The 19994-nt window shown below is 39.8% G+C and overlaps 1 protein-coding gene and 1 long non-coding RNA gene across 2 annotated transcripts; both read right to left on the bottom strand.

Moving 5' to 3' along the window:
- Nucleotides 1-794: 794 nt before the first annotated feature.
- Nucleotides 795-13034, bottom strand: ATP6V1G3 (ATPase H+ transporting V1 subunit G3). The gene is made up of 3 exons (XM_087733998.1): nt 12791-13034; nt 4484-4584; nt 795-1299 (listed from the first exon to the last, which is right to left on the bottom strand). Exons 1-3 carry the CDS (start codon nt 12870-12872, stop codon nt 1126-1128), a joined length of 357 nt encoding a protein of 118 aa, XP_087590124.1. The 5' UTR covers nt 12873-13034; the 3' UTR covers nt 795-1125.
- Nucleotides 1330-3428, bottom strand: LOC148052167 (uncharacterized). The gene is made up of 2 exons (XR_015699151.1): nt 3169-3428; nt 1330-2174 (listed from the first exon to the last, which is right to left on the bottom strand). It is a non-coding gene; the product is annotated as an uncharacterized LOC148052167 (long non-coding RNA).
- Nucleotides 13035-19994: the final 6960 nt, after the last annotated feature.

The raw sequence follows: 19994 nt of genomic DNA, 5'->3' as shown, positions 1-19994 counted from the left end.
GACTGAAAATCATGGCTATTGTTTGCGAGTCATTGCAATTTCTCAAGCTTCTTTTCTAATTCAGTGTAATTTTGTAGTGGAGACAAGGCATTAAGGGGGTTCATGATGCAGGTGTGTGCCAGACCCCCACTTCATCAGTGCCTCCCATCGTCCTCCCATCAGATTTAATAGACTTCACCTTGAAAGCACCAGATCATATTGTATTTTCCTAACTTCAGTAGAATTTATTCCAAGGGAAAGCTGTGCCATTGCAGAAGGGAGGTATTACTCAAGGTCGCTTAGGGTAACAGAAGTGAGCTCTAACTGACGTGATTTCTGTGAACAACCCATGGACTAAGGTATCGTTTAGTGTAACTGGTGTAGAGTTTGAGCTCATGGATTCCTGTGCTTTCGGTCTAACTGTATAGATAATGATGGATGTGCTAGTCTGCACCTTGAACCAAAACAATTTCATAAGTAATGATTACTCCTCTTCTCATTTTTCAGACTTAACAAAGCTATATAAAGTTTGTGGTGTAGTTAAACAACAGGACAATACTCTGAGTATGGCTTTTGAACATAATTCTGTACAAGACAGCTGTATTTTTCTTTAAATTAGCATACAAAAATTGAAAATGTTTTGACCTATTCTTTTTGACCAAAAGCTACAGAGTTCCTATATGTTCCATAACCCGACCACTCCCTGTGTCACAAGGAAAACAGAAATGCTTTACTTTAAGTTTTTGTGATATTCTATTTCATGTGACTTGAAGTACAATAAAGATTGGGATAAACAGACTTTAAGCAACACCACGTCTTAGTACAGAACATTTTATAAGAGAAAGGGAATAAAGACTCCCACTGAAAAGCTGCTGGTGTCAAATAATCATTTATTCTGCTGTTGTTGACTTGCCCCCGTCTAAATGACAGGGGCTTAGCTACCAACGGGAAACAATATTCCAAAAAATGCTTGTGAAACCCTGTATAATTCTTGTCACAGCAAAAGCCTATGTAGAACTCTGTGCTTTTGGCTTTAGTGTTCTTTTTTTCTCACACATAGAGAAACTATAAATGAGGAAATATTTATGCTTATCAAGAAAGAAGGCTACTTTTTATAAACATCCTTCCCCAGCACATCAACGGATCTTAAACTGCATGTCTGAAGTTTGGGTGAACTTCAGGGTTGATGTCACATATCGTGCTCAAAAGCTTTTTCATCATGCTCTCCATGTTCTTGTGGTAGCTGCTAGTGAGGTTTCGGACGGTTTCTGTTGTTTGCTCTTCTATTTTAGCAGAGAGGTTACCTTGGGAGCCCATTACCTGAAAAGCAGAAGTCCTCTGAGCAAAATAAAGGGTTACATATGATTATGTTTATTGTACTTTTCTTCTTCATCTAGAATAAACATAACACAAACACGTCACAGTGCTTCCTAACAGTAAGGGTATCATCTAGGTTGAACTGTATACATAAAAACAGGATTAAAGGGAACTCTTTCATATGCTCATTAGCAATGGGAATCTCCCCATGTAATGAAAGTTTCCCAGCTCACTGTGGGAACAACATTGTACATGTTTTGTCTTTTATATCGCTCATTTTAATTTGTTTTCTATTTTAATGACTAGTCAACTAAGTTCTATCACCAGTATGCTTTGTTTGGCCTCACTGAGAATGAATGTGAGTGCGGCTAAGGAGCAAAACATGGGAAAGTCTTCCTGACAATGCATAATTACAGTTTCAGAGTACGTGAAATGTCTTCAGCAGTTAGTGATGTATAACCCTCAACAGGCCTCAGACAAGGTCTTTTAATGTTACATTTTTCTTATCTGGCGAAATACCAGACAGCTTCTGGCACAGTTAATATCAGGACATTCGCATAGAATTTAATTGACTCTAGACTCGCTGAACAGTTTAGCAAGGTTATGTTATAAACAGATGCACACGTTCCAAATCCGTGACTTTGTTCCCTCCTCCCCCACTGCCCCAAGATCTCTTGAATTCTTCCCTTATGGAGAAGTCCTTCAGATACTGGCAGAGAAATTGCTTTCCAGCTAAAGAATTCCACAGGGGAGAGCAGAAGACATTTCTGCATGCTGACAGAGTAAGAAAGGAATAAGTAACATATTCTTCTTGTTCCTGCCATGGTTCTCTGGGGTGGACTAGCAGCTGAAGCTAACCTGTGATGTTAGTGGGATACCTAGAGGATGACCAGAAACAAGGGTGGAATCATTAGCTTTATTTTCCATGTGATTTCAGCCCAACTTAGTCCTTAAAAGAAGGAAAAGCAGCTGAGTTAAGATCATTTGCACAATTCACCGTTGCAATTCTATTTATCAGTACCTGGCAATGTGGTAAGAACTTTGTCTGTAAATATCGGGAAAAGATTATAGTCTTCTATAGTAACTATTTTTAGCTGACATTTTATTTTAGATTTTAGACAAGTTGTAAGGGTCTCATGTGGGAAAGATTGTACAGCTTAGACCAGATTTATGAAGCATATTTTTTCCCCAGTGGAAAATAACTTTCTAGAGATCCCAGATGGTTGCATGTTATCCAGCTATTAAATACTTTTGAAAAACCTCAAGAAAAGTATTATAATTTTAAGAAGAGCCTCTGTAGACTGGGAACCTGCTCTCTTCAGTTCATGCTAATACTGTAACTTGAGGTAGATGATTCTTACTCTTCTACCTATTTTTCCCCCCTATTTCTGCTTCTGAATTTGAAGACCTTTTTCTTGTCAGAATGCAGACAATTCTCTGCTTAGTCTATGATTTCTGCTAACCTTGAAGGTCTGCCCCTTATTTTGCCCGTACCGGTTTTACGCTAGTGTCATTCCAAAGTCGTTAAAATGTTACATTGACTTGGAAACCACAAAATTCAGAACTAGGCTGCAGATCTCCAGGGTTCAGTGATCTCAGACCCTGAGTACAAACACCATGAGCACTAGCAAAATTGGTTTGAGATCCGGGCTTCAATTTTGTATATTTTGAAAAACGATCTCGCATATTGTCACTCTAACCTCAAATTAATTGTTATTTTCTGTTGCTGCTGTTGTTCATTCTGGAGTGATGTGGAACATCTCATAGTATGAGAAAATTTACCCCAGTTTGGATACAACATCACCAAGTAAGAGAAGGAATGGCATTAAATGAGACTGCGACAAAGAATTAAAAATACTTGTGTCCGAATACCTGAGCTAATAAACCGAACTGGGCGTCAGACTTCCCTCTGCACTGGCTTAGCTGGAACTCCTGACTGCCTTCCAGGCACAGGTTAATAATGATGACATTTGTCTGGGTAGATAAATGTTCGACATAACGGGGTCAGGAAATGTGAAGGAGGACTGCAATGATCTTGTACAACATGCTGTCATTTGAGGAGCAATATGTGCTCTGTCCTGCTTGTGTGAACTGTTCAGTCGACAAACAGTGGCCTTTCCCTGCAGCTTTAATTTTGTTTGTGGTGAAAAAATTGAGTTCACTCCAAAGCAACATCTTTTCTCTTCTGCTATTTCAGACCTAAAACAAGAAGTCTGGCTTGACTGAAAAGGTGAACAAACTCTAGAGGTGTTTTTACTTTATTTTAGTGTCAGTAAGCATCTGAAATTGTACATCTGAGACAATTCCACCTGGCCTGGCTGCGTGACAGCGTGTCTGGGGGCTGGCTGTGTATGTTAGAGATTTTGTGTGTATATCTGTTCCTAAGGCTTGTGATCTCTGCTGGAAAATGTTTTACGTGAAGTGTGACTAAAATGGCAGGTTTGTAAAGCAGATTTTATTTGACCTCTTTGGGGTTTTTTTGTGGCTGCTTTTGCACATGTAGTTTCCTTGCCTTTGCACAAAACAAGCAGGGGAAAAAACAAGAACAAAAACGTAAGAGGAAGGTCACCAAGTAAAAAGAGAATGATTTGTGAACTTTCATGAAAATACTAGAGAAAACTGTAAGATGGCATAAATTTATAAAATGTACTATAATTCAGATATGAAAATATCAGCCAGCCCGCTTTTACTATGAAAACGTAGTGAAAAACTCCAAAGTTTTGGTGATTTCAGTTCATCAAAGAGGCAGTCTTGTATGCAGTCAAAAAAGTCAGCTAAAGTGGAACAGAAATAGAAAGACAGACTTTAAATCTTTGCTTTTACCAAAACATCCACCTTACTGAAACCTCCAGTTTCAAGACAGGAATGAGGTCTGTCTGGAGTTAAAGAAAGAGGACCCAAAGCTATTTTTCATTACAGGAGATACGTCTTCAAAGGACAAGCATGAACCAAATACAGAATCTGGACAATTTTAGTGGTGAAAGTCCACAATACCTTCTACAAATGCATTCAAAGCCTGTGAAGAAGTCAAGATGAAGCATATACACATCATAGGTGATATCTCTGTGTTTAATCCGTACGATCACGTTGGTTTGCAGAAATCTCCATGTAACACTGTTTGAAGCAATTTGGTTTACCATTGAGCAGATTGACACTACAAAAGAACATATACAGGTTTCTTACTTACATTTGTTTGCTTGTTCCTAAATTCCTTCTCCCTCTGTAACCGGTAGTGGTCTATTTCAGCTATGGCTTCTTCTTTGGCCTGCTTCAGTCTCTTTCCCTTTCCTAATGGGGGAAGAAACAGGGATTTGCTTCACACTTGTTAGTGTATTCCAAAAGATGAATCTCTAAATCAGAGGTATTTTACATGGCATAGTAAAACAGACAAAGCTTTGATCAAAGTCAACAGCAGCTTTATTTGCACAAGAATGGTCAGAAGAGCCAAAGTGATTTAGGTAGGGTACTTTTTGATTGAAAGCGAGTCACGCAAGTACCCATCTTCTGAGACCAACTCCCTGTGCAAAAGCACACATCAAATGAAAAGCTTGTTGCTTTGCTAACAACAGAAGTCTTTTTGCAACTACACATTTTCTCATAACACAAATGCTTTTTTTTTTTTTTTTTTTAAATCACAGCTTGGCGTTTAAATAAATATCTATCTTTCCTTCATCAGCAATAGTAGCAGCCAGATAACAGATTTTAGTTGTCACTGATGGGAAAAGACGTTATTCTGTAAGATTTGCTGTATTGATTGGTTGCCAGCATCCCTTCATCCCACACCAACTGGATTCTGCTTAGAGCTGGCAGATTTCCAAAGTACTGCAAGATACATCTTAACCACTACCAAACTGAGTCGCAACCTTCAGGCTTTGTCCTCTTCTCCCCCACCCTTTTCCCTAACATTTTGTTAAATGCAGAGCTGAGTGATTAAGAGAAAAAGGAGGTCAATGGTATTGTTTACTAATGCATAGAAAATATAGAAGTGATTAAAAAGTCTTTTTTTTCCTTTTCTTTTTAAACAGGAGGATCATCTGTAAGGTGGAATTTTAGGCTGTAGTGGAAACTGGAGCCTTCCTCCTGAATAGGCTTGTTTGCATACTTAATTTTGTTCACTGTGAATAGTTACTTTGCCTTAGATAAAATGGTAAGGGTTTGTCAAATCAAGCCTGTGTAAATCATTGCAGTACTGGGCATAAGGTAGTTCCTGGGTCTAGCAGGGATGTTATGTAAAGGATAGGAGTAAAAGGTTTGATGGGCATGTGTTGCTTAAGTTTTTCCATGAAGCAAGTGTTGAATATGGCGTAACTACCCCACGGTGATGCACCTCTGTCTGTTTTGTATGAAGTTGGTAAAGTTGCACAGGGCTCTGCACAGGACTCTGCTACACTACTTTGTGAGGAAAGTCACTTTGTAACTGATGGGGCTGTAAACCTCTTGCATTAAAAAACCTCTTGTTATACTTCAGACACTGGGGCTGATGCTGATCTTTGGGGTGTCTTTCTGCTGTTCGGCTAGAATTTTAGGAATGGGAGAGGATAAACTTGCTTCCTTTTCTTAACGGGAGAAATATCTTCGATGGCTGAAAAAGCCATTGCTTAGTTGCTTAAATTAGGATATCACAAGAATGAGAGAATGGAGGCTAAGGAACTGAAAAAGACATCTTGATCTGATGTGTGAAACATCCATTTATTTATTTACTTATTATAACCGCCTACTTAACATCACTGAGCAATATGAATACTTTTGTAAGTTGTTTTTTGTTTTTTGTTTTTTTTTTTTAAATCTTTCAGTTCAAACATGGAAGTTGAAAACAGTACCTTTTCTGAAATCCTAAGGAACATTCTCCAACTAGGCTAGAAAGATGAGCATTAGTACTTCTGATTTTTCTCCAGGCTGCTACACTGGATTGGTTACGCCTGTGCTGAGCTTCTGAAGCCTTATCAGGTGGGCATATAGCAATCTGTTTCCACTGAGCATGGCACAATGAGGAAGCTGAATCTTGGGAGGAAGACTGTTATTTTTGATACATCTGAGATTCAACAAAAGCCTGGGTAAAATGCCTCATCCAGCAGTAAATTATCTGCCCAGTTGACATCTCCTTCTGAAGTCGTTACCTGCAGATGGGTGAGTAGGAGCAGAGAGATGCCTGAAATGCGAATTTCCTTTTAAAGTCTTGATTCCTGGACTCTTTGATTTTGTGGGTGTGCTTATTGTGGGACCTGGGGTGCGTGACTTTTTACAGGAAGGAGCAACCTGGTGAGGAACTTGATAGCTTTACTGACTCTCAGTTCATCAGTGCGGTGCTGTCTTGTTTAGCTAATTTTATTTCTCAGAGTTCTTCTGCCACCGAGGCACTGTGCTGATGTATAAAGGGGCAGAGAGGCAGTTTAAAACATAGCATGTACTTTTCCAGAGTTTGTAGTTGTTTGATAAGGGCTGATTCCCTCAGCTTCCGCCACTCACTGTATGAAGTCTTGGGACCAGTATGTGTGAACTGACAGATTTGTGTGAGAGCCTGACATCAGTCTGGACAACAAAATTTGGAACGAGGTTTAGATCTGTATTTTGAAGTTTCCCTTATTCTCCTCTCCAAATTTGGAGCTGATCAGCCTTTTATAGAGTTTTCCTCTAGGACCTGAGCCGGGGCATGATTCTCTGGAGCTGGAAGTCGGGGGGAGTGACTACGATGAAGTTCTGCCAATTTCACCAGCTGAGGAACTGGATCTCTATAGCAAATTAAATTATTTCAAAATCAGTGGGATTTTAATTTCAAATTCCATCTGGGGGGCCATCTGTAGTAAATATGTTGCATATTTGGCCACCAGATAGATAAATAAATCCATTTAAATGCACAAAATGGAAAGAGATTAACTGTAAAACAACAGTTCATTTGCCTCTGACAATGTAGCTAGTGAACCAAAAAAGTATATATATACATACATGTCAGCTCTTGACAGTGTACTGGAGTAAGCACAATACATAGGGTGTCACTGTAGGGTGGCAGCCATTTCATTTTTCCATGATGCCTTTAGGATTGGCACAGCAGGAACCTGCTGCTTCCTATTTAATTAAGCGGAAAAGCTGTGAGTAAATTACTGCTAGTTCAACAATGTTGTGGACAGAATCGGCAACTGCCAATGTATGCAATAGTGCATATGCCGTACCTGATTAAGTTAAGCAGAAACTAGAGCTTAACCTGCTGTTTCACTAGAGACAAACCAAAATTAATTAATCAGTCTGTTATTAACCACTTGTCTGCTACCTTAGTTGTGCAATATGGGATCGCCTTTTCAAAGTCTTACTGATCTTCAGGATGGGATTCTCTACAGAGCACGGCTGAGCTGAAATCAAACCTTACACACTGAAGGGTGGCAAAGCATTGAAATTCAGTCAGGATCATGCAAAAAGAGGGCGAGAAATACAGGAGGATGGGCAAACCAACCGGTCCCTATGACATTTCCTCTAGGGTCATAAAGGTGAGGTACAGAAAGCTCCAAGTTTGAAGAGACTTTTGCCCCAAAGGGCATGCTGTGGGGGCCAGGTTTGCTGCTGCCCCGTTGTCCCTCCTTCCCATCCTTGAAGATGGGGAGCAGCAAAGCAGCTGTGCTATGCCTGATTTCCTTGTCCGCTGTTGTCCATGATTACGGTAGCTGACAGCCTATAAATTTCGAGGCATTACGTTAAATTGGCCAAACTTAACCAACTTTCTGTAACAAGTCAGCCCTGTATTATATTTTCTTACCTAACCTGAGAAGGCATTATGAGCATGGAGAAAGGTTGTATGCTTCTTTCTAGGTATTTCTGTGATGTTAATGAAATACCTAGATCTGGTTAGATCCAACAGAACTGGCGAGGTTTTTTAGGTTGCTGGGCATTTTTAGATCTTGCAAGAAGAAGACAGTAGAAAGCAAAAATGTTGCATTCTAATTTGCTCAAACACTAAGTTATCTTCCTTTCCAAAAACTGCCATGCTAAAATTGGCTTTCTGTTTTCAAACATATCCTCTAGGCTTCTAGCTGAATTTCTGCGTAGAAATCATGTCATATTAAGAAGTTGCCAAAAATTAATCCTATTTTCTTTAAATAGGACCACTTCAGTTGTCTTCAAGAGTGTTAAATTGTCTGCAAAATGGGATTTAGGGATGCTCATTTTGAGAAGACTATTTTGCACTTGTAATAAAATACAATAGAAGCAGCTGATCAGTATGTATAGCTTTTTCAGCAGATAAAATATGTCCTGGATATTATCCAAGAGAGCGTCATGGATATAATTCTGTTTACAATAACTTATTTTGTTTAACATTTGTTTTTAATCTGATTTCCTGAATTCTTTCATCTGAGTTTTCATTTTATTAGGCACTAGAAATTCAAGCCAAGATATAAAAATCTATAGGAAAACAAGTTTTGCTAAACCCAGTGTTTGTGACACATTTGTTTCCCTGGTTTTCCCCAGAAGGATTTTCAGCAATTGACGTCTTGGCTCTGACAATGCTCAGTTATTTCTGGGATCCAAATTATGCTTAAAGCAAAAATGATAGATAAAGCAGTGCTGTGTATAAAAGGCCAAAGGATCGCAGACTGTTTTGTTTGCGTTTAATGAATGTAATAGTTTCAGCCTTGCATGTGTGTATTTACCAACAAACTATTAATAATTTGTCAGGTATAAATGACATCAGCCAATGATACAGTAAAGATATTGCAAGCCAGAACAAAGAGTATTGAGCAAGAAGTATGAAAAAGCATGTACAGAGGAGCTTTAGCACTATATTTTTGCTTTGCTTCATGTCTATAAATATAATTTTATTTACTTTCTAATTTTTCAGTTATCCAAAGTGGATTTTGCTTTACAAGCAGCTGCACATATATCAGCAAAAACTAGGCCCAATATCTGTTTATATACAATATTATGTGTGTTCATGCTACATTTTGATCTGGTTATGCAAGTATCAACTGTAAACACTGAAGGGTTTGTATAAGGGTAGTTTTGCTAATCACATTTCCTTGAAAATGGCTTTTCCTGGCTGTGTCCCATGAATGATCTGCCTTTCATCCTTCTCGCGTTACAGTGTAAATAGAATAGTCGAACTCATTCGTACAGAGGTGTTGTGCAATGGCTGTTTGCGGTGACAAAGGAGGGTCATGTGTACAGGTTAGCAGGGACGGGACTGCATTAGCACTTGCTGGACGGGTTCATTGCTTTCACTTGCAGCCCAGATCTGCAGAGTGCCAGGCCCAGAGCAGAAGCTGCTGATCTGAACTGGTACCAGGTGGATCTGGGCTGGTGTTTCCTGGGGTGAACCAGCATGTCCTCACCTTGTTTCTCTAAATTGTGTGTGCACAGGTTAACTGATTGCACTGGATATATTGATTGTTTCGTGTATTTCCTTTTATCTTAGTTTTTACGCTTAGAGGCAAGCTATGCAATCCTTTATGCTGATCTAACTGCAGAATCACTCTGGGGAAGAGACTGTTTGAGTTATTCTGACTTGGCATAACTGGATTTGGCACAAAAAGAATCCTTTTTGTCCTTGTCCCACAGTATTCAAGTTATGCTGGTATAGTTAGGTATCTAAGGTGGTGTAGTGACATTGCTATGAAAACTATTGAAATTAAGGACAACATGGAAACTTTTAAATTTTTATTTTGTAGCTTCACTGCAAACCTATTGCAATGTTGAATAGAATAATGATTTTCTAGGTATAATTATTCTGCTAGATTAGCTATAATGCTTGGGTTAGCACAAAATCCGGGGTGGAGTAGTCCTTAGAAAAACCCGAATCGGAAACATTAAGGCCTGACCTTGCTCGTCTGATCCATGAGATCTAAAATTCACAAGAGCTTTGCTGTTTGCACCCTAGTAGAAACTGTTGGCAGTATTTAACATGAACAAAAAGATCCACCAAAGTCTTTAGGCAGTAGGTGAATATGCCACGTCGGCAGTTATTTGCATTTTTTGCCCTTGATCTGCTATACCTAGGAATAAAATCTCTTAGAAATGCTTGAGATTTTTCATGGCATTGCACAGAGCTGCTGAGGCTGGAAGTGGCTCCAACCCCCTGCTCAGGGCAGGCTCAGCAAGGGCAGCTTGATCGGGGCCATGTCCAGTGGGTTTTGAATGTCTCGGGATAGACTCCACAGCTTCTCTGGGCAGCCTGTTCCTGGGTTTGACCTCCCTCACAGTTATAGAGTTGTTTTCTTATGTTTAAATTTATGTTATTGTCTCTTGCCCTTTCAATGGATACCACTGGAAAGAATCTGGCTCTATCTTCTTTACCCACCTCCCATCCCTTTTTTTTCCTTCAGATTTTTATGTATGAGAAATTTTTATTTTCTTTCATAGTTTTTATAAAGGCAAAAAAATGTTTGGCTTTAAAAGTAATAGAGAAGTCATACTAATGAAATATTTTTACTCTAAATATTTTTACTGATAGCAAAATGCTTAATAGCTGTTTTCCTGTAGCTGCTGAATAACTCCTACCTCAACACTAATACACTGGTAGGTGTAGGCAGTGGTTTAAGTTGAGTTTCTGACTCAGAGTTGTCTGGAAGATACTTTATCTGTAAGAAGCCCTGTGCTTATCACAAGCACTCTGTGTGGGGCTGAGGTGATGACAGGGCAGTGTGTTTTTTTAAGAGTAGAGTAAATGTACCTGTAACCATGTCTGGATTCCACAAGACACTGATCTTCGATCATTACTTTCATGTTATAATGATGCTTTTTGTTTTTTGAGTTTCTTAATTTATGAAACCTCTTTTTAACTGGCTGTTTTAGAAAAAGCCAGTCTGACCTTTCTGGTTTTAAAAACAACAGCAAACCAAACAAAACCAAAAGCAAACCAAATGAAAACAAAAAAATTAAAACCAAAAGTAAAGGGTAATCAACATCAAGCTATCATAGCTAAAGGCCTGATTCTGCAGCCCGTGTTCAGACCAAACCCCAGCTCCTTCCTCTGGGCGCTGTGCCTTTCCAGGTGACACACTTTCTTGCTTCTTGCTTTGGGGAACAGCGTGTTTCCTCTGCCCTATGTGAGAAGGGAAAAACGATCCTACTGAGAGCAACTTGTTTGGCTACATAAGGGTTGAATCACTTAATTATTCCTTGCTTTCAGGCTGGGAGCAGCAATGCCAAACACCTTTTTGTGAGCCTTCTCTTTTATGAAGATGGGAGATTCTCCCCCCCGCCCTTGCTTCTGCAAGGCACAGGCAGTGGCTGGGTGCTCAGGGAAGGGGTATTGCCTTCCTACTTATTTTCTTTGTGCTGTCGTACAAATTAACACGTCACACTAATAATTAATGAACACACAGCAATGCTGATTTCTGTGTAGAAGGGATATAGGAACTACAGAAATTATTTTTGTTCAGCTTCTATTTCTCCACAGAAAACAAAATATATTCCTTCATCACACTTTTGCAGCACATGACATCTTCATGCATTTTAGTTAAGTCCTGCAGGACAACATTGTTTTCTGCTTCTGGTTTCTAAATCAAGATAACTCCATGAAACGGTATTAACGTTTCACTGCTAATGCAGGTCAGTGACTCATGCGGTTGGTACCTACGTTCAGGAGAATAAGGTCACCATATTTTGCATTAAATCACTGGGAGATGAATGCAGAAAATGAAAGAAATAGATAATGGAAAGACTGCCAGGAGAATTATTTCTTTGGTTGAAATTATTCTAGCAGATACCTTCATTTTTACTTTTTTTTTTTTTACTTTTTACATTACTTTTTTGCTTATATTTGACTAGAATAAAAATATATGAATTTATTATTATTGTATATCTACACATGCTTTTCCCTGGGCATTTAGGCATTCAGCGAACAAGATATTTATTTTAAATTGAACATTTAATCACTGCTGATTGCTTGTACCATGTAATAAGACTTACAGGAATGACCTATCCCAGTACTGACAGTTCTTGTGATTGTACCGTGACTTTCATTACTATCATTGTGCTGAAGTATCCCTTTGTTTTCATACAATTTTTTTTGAAGCCCAGCTGAGATTAGAAGACAAGTTACTAGATTTTGTAAGTAAAGAGGAACACCGAAAATTTTATACAAGACCTATAAAGAGAAATACAGAGATTGGAGTCTGGTCCTCTAGAGCTGGCAGCCAGAGGCATGCAGGCTTCTAGTTTAAATACCTAAGGAAGGATGTAATGATGTTATTGGCATTGAGATAAAGCAAGACTAAATCTAGCTACAGGATGTATATAACAAAGAAAACCTTGTTTAATGTAATAAGGCACTTGTGCGCGCACGCACACAAGCACACATGGGCACAGAATTTTAAGCAAACTCTGAATGTTCAGGTTTGGTTAAATGCCTGGCTGCAGTCAAGGCACAGCACTAATGCAACTGAGAAGAAAGAATAGGAGCAGCACAGCTGTGATGTATACAGATGAAAAATGTTGTTTTTCTGTGAGCCACTGTAATTATGAAGAGCTTACAGTAGAAAACTACAGTAAAACCAGGCCAGCTACTCACTTTTTTTGGCTTCCTCCAGTTTGTCCTTGGCACGTTTTTCTGCCTGCAGGAGCTGCTGGATTCCCTGAGACTGACTGGTCATGCTGATTGCTGAGGCTGGTGCACTTCTGTGGGGACTGGAGCTTGGAGGGAGTTTTATACAGCTGCCAGGCTCTTCCTTGTGCTTTTTGTTCTGTCTGTTATTATAACAGCTTTCCAGATTGCGCCAAACCAGCCGGCTCTGCCTGGATTGCTGCTGGGCAAAAAGGCCTGCTAGCGTAATCAGAAAAACACATCAGTGAGGTTGAAAGGAATGTTCTCCTCTCCTTAGGGTCACTGAAAAGCTGAAGTGTCCGATTAACACATTGGGAAAAGAAGAGAAGAGCACTCCAAGTGACTTGTAGTTTAATTTTTTTCTTTCTAATCTTCTATTGCTGAAGCAGAATATAGTTAATCTTGTCAGAGGAGCTGAGGAAAAAAAAATTGTTTCTTGGAATTTCCTTTTCATAAAACTTCCTATGAATGTGAAGAATCAGACTCAGGCAACAAGTAGTTTTGGTTGAACACAGTGAACTGGTTGCAGGCTTCTGTTTGGTGTTACTTCTTAACATTATTTGTTAGAGTTTTTTCACTTTAAAAAAATATTCATTGGAAATGAATTCATCAGGGACTAAAGTTTACAAAAGCATGTGGTGGTTGAGGTGTGCTCTGTGTTTTAATCTGCCATGAGGGAGATGTGTGCTGTGATGGGAAGCTGTGGGATTAGCTCTAAGGTACAGACTCTGGGAAGGTATGACTGGTGGTCTAGGTCTTACTTTCAAGTCCTGCTAACACACACAACAGTCAAACAAATGTGTGAGTGTGGCTGTAGATGCACATCCCATTCCCTACAGTAGGAAAGAGTGTCTTGTGAGCTACTGCATGGATGAGCAGCACATTCATATTTTGAATCCTTATAAAAAAACCCACAACAAATCCCACTGTCAAAGGTACTTTGGCCATTGCACAGGAGGGGGATATGTCAAGATGCATAATTAAAATAGATTTTTTTAAAGATACTATATAGCATGAGTAAAGCATATTCATTGCAAGTTCTTCTGACACAGTTGTGTCAGGACCAGAGATCACCTTCTGATGTAAATGGGCTTTTCTGGCTGCAATTTTTTATATATATACACACATATTTGTGTGTATATATATATATATATGATTTCTGCATATATATTATAAAATAAACTACGTCTATATAAAAATTATTTGGTGCTCTATGCTAATGGCCCTTGCTGTAGGGCCCTTTCTTTTCTGGGGCTTCCTAGGGCAGCTGTGCCATGCTACTTGCTTGCTGCAAGGCTGTTACCTGGTCCTTATGGGGAAATGTGTACTGTTATGAAGTTCCCCGCGCCCCCCCAATAGCTGAAGCCTTGAGGGTAAATGGAGGGAGAAGCCTCTTGCCCTATTGCTGTCTTCATCTGTGCTCTGAGTGACAGTAGCACTGAGACTTTGAAAATGAAGTTGGTTTGTTTTCTGATTTGTGATATCGGGGAGTCAAATTCCACCCAGGCTCCTTCTTGGGAAAATGCCTACTTCTTACAGCGTATTAGTCACTGAGTTTCTTCCTTCATCCAGAAATGGTGTGAGATGCCTCCTTATCTCCAGCACTGAAATCAGAGATCTGCTCTAGCTGCAAGAGAGCAGACATGGCACTATTTTTAGAAGATTTTAACGCATAGCCTTGAAGTTTATTTTATTCAAACGTATAAGAGGAAGTGATGATCAGTTGTACAGAAACTGAGGAAACTGTAGGATTAGGAAGCCTGTTGTGCCACTGGGTCTTGACTCCAAATGATCTGACTGGCAAAGAAAAGCAGAAGTGGAAAATGAAAGTAAAAAATGAAGAGATTTGGTTTACTTGGGGCAGGAAACTTGGGCTCAGAACTTTAAAGCAGTAGTTACTTAAATAGGAAGCAGAAATGTTAGGCTTGTCTTGAACATCAAAAGTAGATTCCAGGCAAAGGGTCTTGTCAAGCAAATCTCATTGCTACAAGAAATGTTACGAAACTGCTAGCAAACTAAACTGTTTCAGAGTTTCTGAACTTGGCTGAAAGCATCAGGGGTTGGACCCTTTGATTTTTCAGAGCAGTTCTCAATGCTGTAATTATGTTATGTGGCCCTCAGTAATGATCTGAATTTTGATATTTACAATCTGTTAATATTTCACAGAAAATAGTTCTGTATGATGAATTTTTATGGAGAAAAAAAAAAAGCCACCCTTGAACACATTACAAAGCTCTTCCATTGTTAAAAAAAATTCATTTATGTCTTAAGCAGATCATTTGAGCTGCAGATGTCACAGTTCACATATCTCAATGTTTTTCTGAATAAAAAAAAAAATCTCAGTTTATAATTTTCCTTGTAGTTAGTTCATATACAGTGTGGTGGCATGCCATGCTGGCATTCCTCACAGCATCAGGCAGGTACTGGTATGCTTCTGCAGGGGAGATGATGATCATTTATTTTGGCCGGTGCCTATACACATTTTGTTAGACTCCACAGAAAGTACTGCTGCTTAGAACTAATTTCAAAGCTTGTCTGATGATGATGGTGATGACCTCAGACTATGTTGACATGACTCTGTGTATCCCACTTCATGGATAATTCATTAAAATAAAGTAGGTTAAGCCACCAACTGACCGAACAGGCTCCTACTTCATCACACAAGCTAATAAGAAACTTCTCTGTGTCGTAGTTACTGGCTTTCTTTCCAAGTCAGCTCCAGACCCATTTAATTAGAGAAGAGAAGCCGATGTGGTGACTGGTGGGGGGGAGGAGGAGAGGTGTTACCAGAGGGAGTGAGGGCAGAGAGTTTTTTGTTGTTGTTGTTTTCTTGGGGTTTTTTTGTGTTTTTTTTTTTTGTTTTTTAAGACTCCTCTCTTTTCTTCTCAGCATTTCATTTAGCTATCTTGGTCCCCAGAATTTCCTGAGGTTTTTCTGGTTATCCCCACTGACAGAAAGGGAAAAACGGGCTCAGTTCTGGCATTCTTGCTCCCCCAAAACAAAGCTGTGGAGCAAGGAAATGAAGAGTCTTACAAGTGGTGAGAGACCCTGTTGAGCTCCCCCTGCTCATCCACAGCTTAACCAGCAGAAACACGCTAAATCAGGCATTTCTATTTTAGACAGAGGCTGTGCAGCTGCTGTCTTCTCTCTGCAATGGGAAGGTCAGGGCCAGTGGGTAAGTTCACCCCAGGTAGTTCAGATTGTTTTATTTAGAAAAAAAATCTGCTTGCTGTTACTCAGATTGAGCCTTACCTAGCATGAATATAACAACTTCTCAGTCTATCTACCACTGAGCAGTAAAGGCAGTGCTGTGGCATCCTTTTATTGTGGTTTAAGTGTGCACAGGTTCTTCTGTATGTAGGAGGGCAGCAGGCAGAGTTTCCACTGAAATGCATTTAAGTTGAAGGTCTCCCATGCATTGTCTCTGTGGCTGTATTTCCCAAAGCATGCACATTTTTAATCACTTTTTTTATTATAAAAAATATTCTTCCAAATAAGCTGCTATGACTACTAAGTAGTATGCTTTGTTCAGGCTACAGCTTCAAAGCAGTGACATTGATTCAATGATAAAGCGTTAAAATCAGCAGCACATCAGGCAGGGCAGCTGGCATGGATGCTTTTGTGTGTCAGTGTGCGCCTTTTGTTGCTCTAGAAAGGCCTACGTAAGGAAAAGCAGGGTGCACACCTGCATAGCTTCCCACATCACGAAGCAGGGTGCACACCTGCATAGCTTCCTACATCACGATGGGGACTGCTTTTCTGATGAAAATGGAGCACCCTCAAAAGGAGTAAGATCTATCATGTGGAGAAACAGTAGCAGGCTCCTGTCAGCGTTAATGTTAAAAGGTCTTTGTGCATAAATAAAAATGTATGCAGTGAAAATCATCACACGTTTCTCAAAATCATGGCCTTTTCTCTCTGAATTCAACAACTATGTTTGCTTACATTAAAAGAAAAATAGTTATGAACTTTGTGCTGAAGTTGTAATTATGTCTGCAAGCTAGGATTCTTGCTACAGCATTTTCTGACAGTGATGTTCTTGCTCTGTTGACATCAGTGCAGTTGACCTCAGCAGCCTGAGTTTCACCCAGAGGCCTGAAAAATATGGGAACAAATAGCTAGGCAAAGATGAATAAATATTAAAGTATTGCTAGAGGCGGGTTGCTGCCATACCATCTGGGTGAGCTTATTGACTGCTGGCCAAGTCTGTCGACACAGCCTCAGCTTCAGCTGGCATAGCAGTCTGCCTACTCTATATTGAACACCTACCTGTAAACCAACTCATATTTTTTCCTAAATCTGGCCTGTGTCTAGATATGAGTGATTATGTTTGCAACTATAGTTGGTTTAGCATTCAGAGAAAGCCAGCATGAGCTATGTATTTAATTATTTTTTCTAAAAATCTCTTCAACTCCCAGGAGAAAAATTAAGAAAAAAAAATATGGGTTTTTTTTTTGTTGTTTTCTCACTACCCCTGTTATCACATTACAATTCAGGTAAAGTAAATAATAAAAAAGTGGAAAAAAAGGAAAAAAAAAAAAAAAGCCGTAGTCTCTAAAACTTCCAGGTTAATTTATAACTTGATCATCAGTATTGTTGTGATTATTTGCTGTTCTCAGTGTATGGTGTGTTCACCCCAGCCAGCAGATTGCTCACTCCCCCACAGTGGCATGGGGGAGAGAATCAAAAGTGAGAAAACTTGTGGGTCAAGATAAAAACGTGCAAAGGCTGTCACTCATTACCTCCCACAAGCAGACCAATGCCCAGCCAGCCTCCAAATAGTGGCTGCTTTGGAAAGACCAAACCCCCAGTTTTATTGCTGAGCCTGGCATTACATGGCATGCAATATCCCTTTGGTCAGTCCTGGCTGTGTCCCCTCCCAGCCTCTTGCCCACCCCAGCCTGCTCCCTCAGGGGGGCAGCGTGAAGAACACGGAAAGCCTTGACACCCTACAAGCACTGTTCAGCAACACCTAAACAATCGGGGCGTGTATCAACAAAGATTTAGTCACAAACCCACAACGTGTGGGCTGCGATGAAGCAGTTAACTCCATCCCAGCCAGACCCAGCATGCAATGTTTCATTTCAAATAATGTTTCCTCTTTTTCCTTTTCCCAGTGCAGCTATTTGCTATCTTCTTTCCCACCCTTCTGCATAAAGAGCATGCCTCTTGCCTTATTATATCCTCTCTATGATTTTCAGCATTGCTGCCTTCCCCAAAAGAAGTTTGCAGCCTCATCGGTGTATGTGTGCAGGCAGGCAGGGACAGGAAGGGAAGTGGGCAGTCATGTAAGTATATTTTAAACTATGTAGGCTGACCAACAACTCGCACCCATGTCACAGCTCAACATTCACTTGAAGAAAACAAAGTGTGATACATCAGAAAATTTCAGTGCTGTCTCAAATTGGATTTGCAAAGACACCACAAAGAAAACAGTTTAACTTTGCAGCCTAGAGGAGCTGAACCTGTAGTCCTCTGTACTGTACTTACATGTTGCTGCTTTCTATATAGCTCAAGGTTGTTTAACCAATTTGCTGACCTTTGACAAAATCTTAATTTTCTACTCCATCGTTTCATTGTATTTCATTCCAGCTCTGAGCAACACCAGCTTAAACTGAAAGTGATTAAAGGAATACAAAGAAAGTGAAAATATTAATACTAAAATAGGAAGAAGGAAAGTTTTTTTTTTCAGTCCTCATAAAGCAAGTGGTTATTTGGAAAGGTAACACACAAAACCTGGGGTGGAAAAATGACGAATACTTGCAATCTGTCTTTAAGACCAGAGTAGACATTGCCTTAGCTAAGCTAGTCCCTGTAAAATTTCCTGACATTGTTCCTGATACAATTATGAAGGTGAAAGGGGCGTTTTTCTCCTTATTTTTGACCTGCTTTTGAATTAGTGTTCCTAAAACAAGAAATGTGTACATGTATTTATGCTAGTACATGTGTATGTAGACAAGCATGTCTCTGTGCATTGAGATTTAAAATCTCTAATTCTTCACTTTCCAGTGCCTCCTAGGATTTTTGGTTTAATAATAAAAAAAAAAAAATAGAACTTATCCTCCCTTCGTAAAAGAAATTAGAATATTAACTGATTTTAGCCTGTTCACCACTTTACATCATCTCTCTGGTATTTCTGTTTTCTGTTTCTCTCACTCCTCATGTGCCTGTGAGAGTAGCAAGTCTTGCATGTCAGGCAGTTCCTCATCTTAGAGGGGGAAGGACTTTTCTTGTCAAGCCTTCATGCAGCAAGCACAGTCTTCCCCCCCCCCCCCCCCCCCCGCCCCTTTCTTTTTAGCCAGTCTGTTGGTAACTCATAGGGGTTTGAGTTTTGCTTTGCAGAAAGTAATTCTGCTGATAAGAATCTCTGTATGTTTGATGTAAGGCATTTGTCCCTCTTACCAGCTTGGAAAAAAGGTTGATATTCACCATTAGTTTTGCTTTTCTTTCAAGTACTTCACTTGCAAGTGATTTCAGAGCTTAGCTAAACTAAGCACAGTTATAGCACCTTAAATGTCTCCCCTGCCTTCTAGTGTCAGACTTCTTTAAAAACTGGTTGATTTATGCTGCTGCATGCAGAGCGTAAAAGATGCTAGCACGTCTGTGCGCAGCATACTTCACATTTTCCTACTGTGAGAAATTTTGCTGCTTTATCCAGCAAGGAGATGTATCTAAGGCCTTCCTGATAGATTTTCCTTAGATTTTCAGGGCTGCCACTGCAAAAATTGCATCAGATTATTTTGTCTAAACCAGCTCTGGTGAATATTTTGGGTAATGGCATGATGCGTTGTCAACCGGTTAGTGTTTCTAATCCAGTACTATCATTTTTAAAGCATTACTTTATGCATATAGTATTCTTTAAGATGCAAATACTATAGCAGATCCTGTGAAGGAAAACATGGGAACCGCAATCAGAGAGTTAGAGCTAGCTAATGCTTACAGCTGACAGAAAAGCAGCACTGTGCATGGGTGCGAGGCCTTGTACACTGACGGAAGCCATCGCTGCTAGATCCAAAGGCCGCCACACAGATTATCTGCTCTTGGTTAAACGCGGGAGACAACCAGTCTCACAGTAAAGCTTGGGGCCCAGCAGAGACCCCCCTCCTTCTCCTTGCACTACTTGTGCCTCCCATAGGCCTGTTGCTAGGCTGCCTGCTAGTCAGGCATCGAG

The sequence above is a fragment of the Nipponia nippon genome, unplaced genomic scaffold, assembly GCF_047370975.1.
Source record: "Nipponia nippon isolate SJK-2023a ecotype South Korea unplaced genomic scaffold, ASM4737097v1 scaffold_5, whole genome shotgun sequence".
NCBI lineage: Eukaryota > Metazoa > Chordata > Aves > Pelecaniformes > Threskiornithidae > Nipponia > Nipponia nippon.
This window is presented reverse-complemented; position numbering and strand designations above follow the sequence as displayed.

Coding starts and splice junctions, on each gene's coding strand:
- ATP6V1G3 (XM_087733998.1), bottom strand. CDS start 12,872: ATGACCAGTCAGTCTCAGGGAATCCAGCAGCTCCTGCAGGCAGAAAAA. Junction 4,585..12,790: donor ACTGGAGGAAGCCAAAAAAA/GTGAGTAGCTGG, acceptor TTCCCCCATTAG/GAAAGGGAAAGAGACTGAAG. Junction 1,300..4,483: donor TTAGGAACAAGCAAACAAAT/GTAAGTAAGAAA, acceptor TCTGCTTTTCAG/GTAATGGGCTCCCAAGGTAA.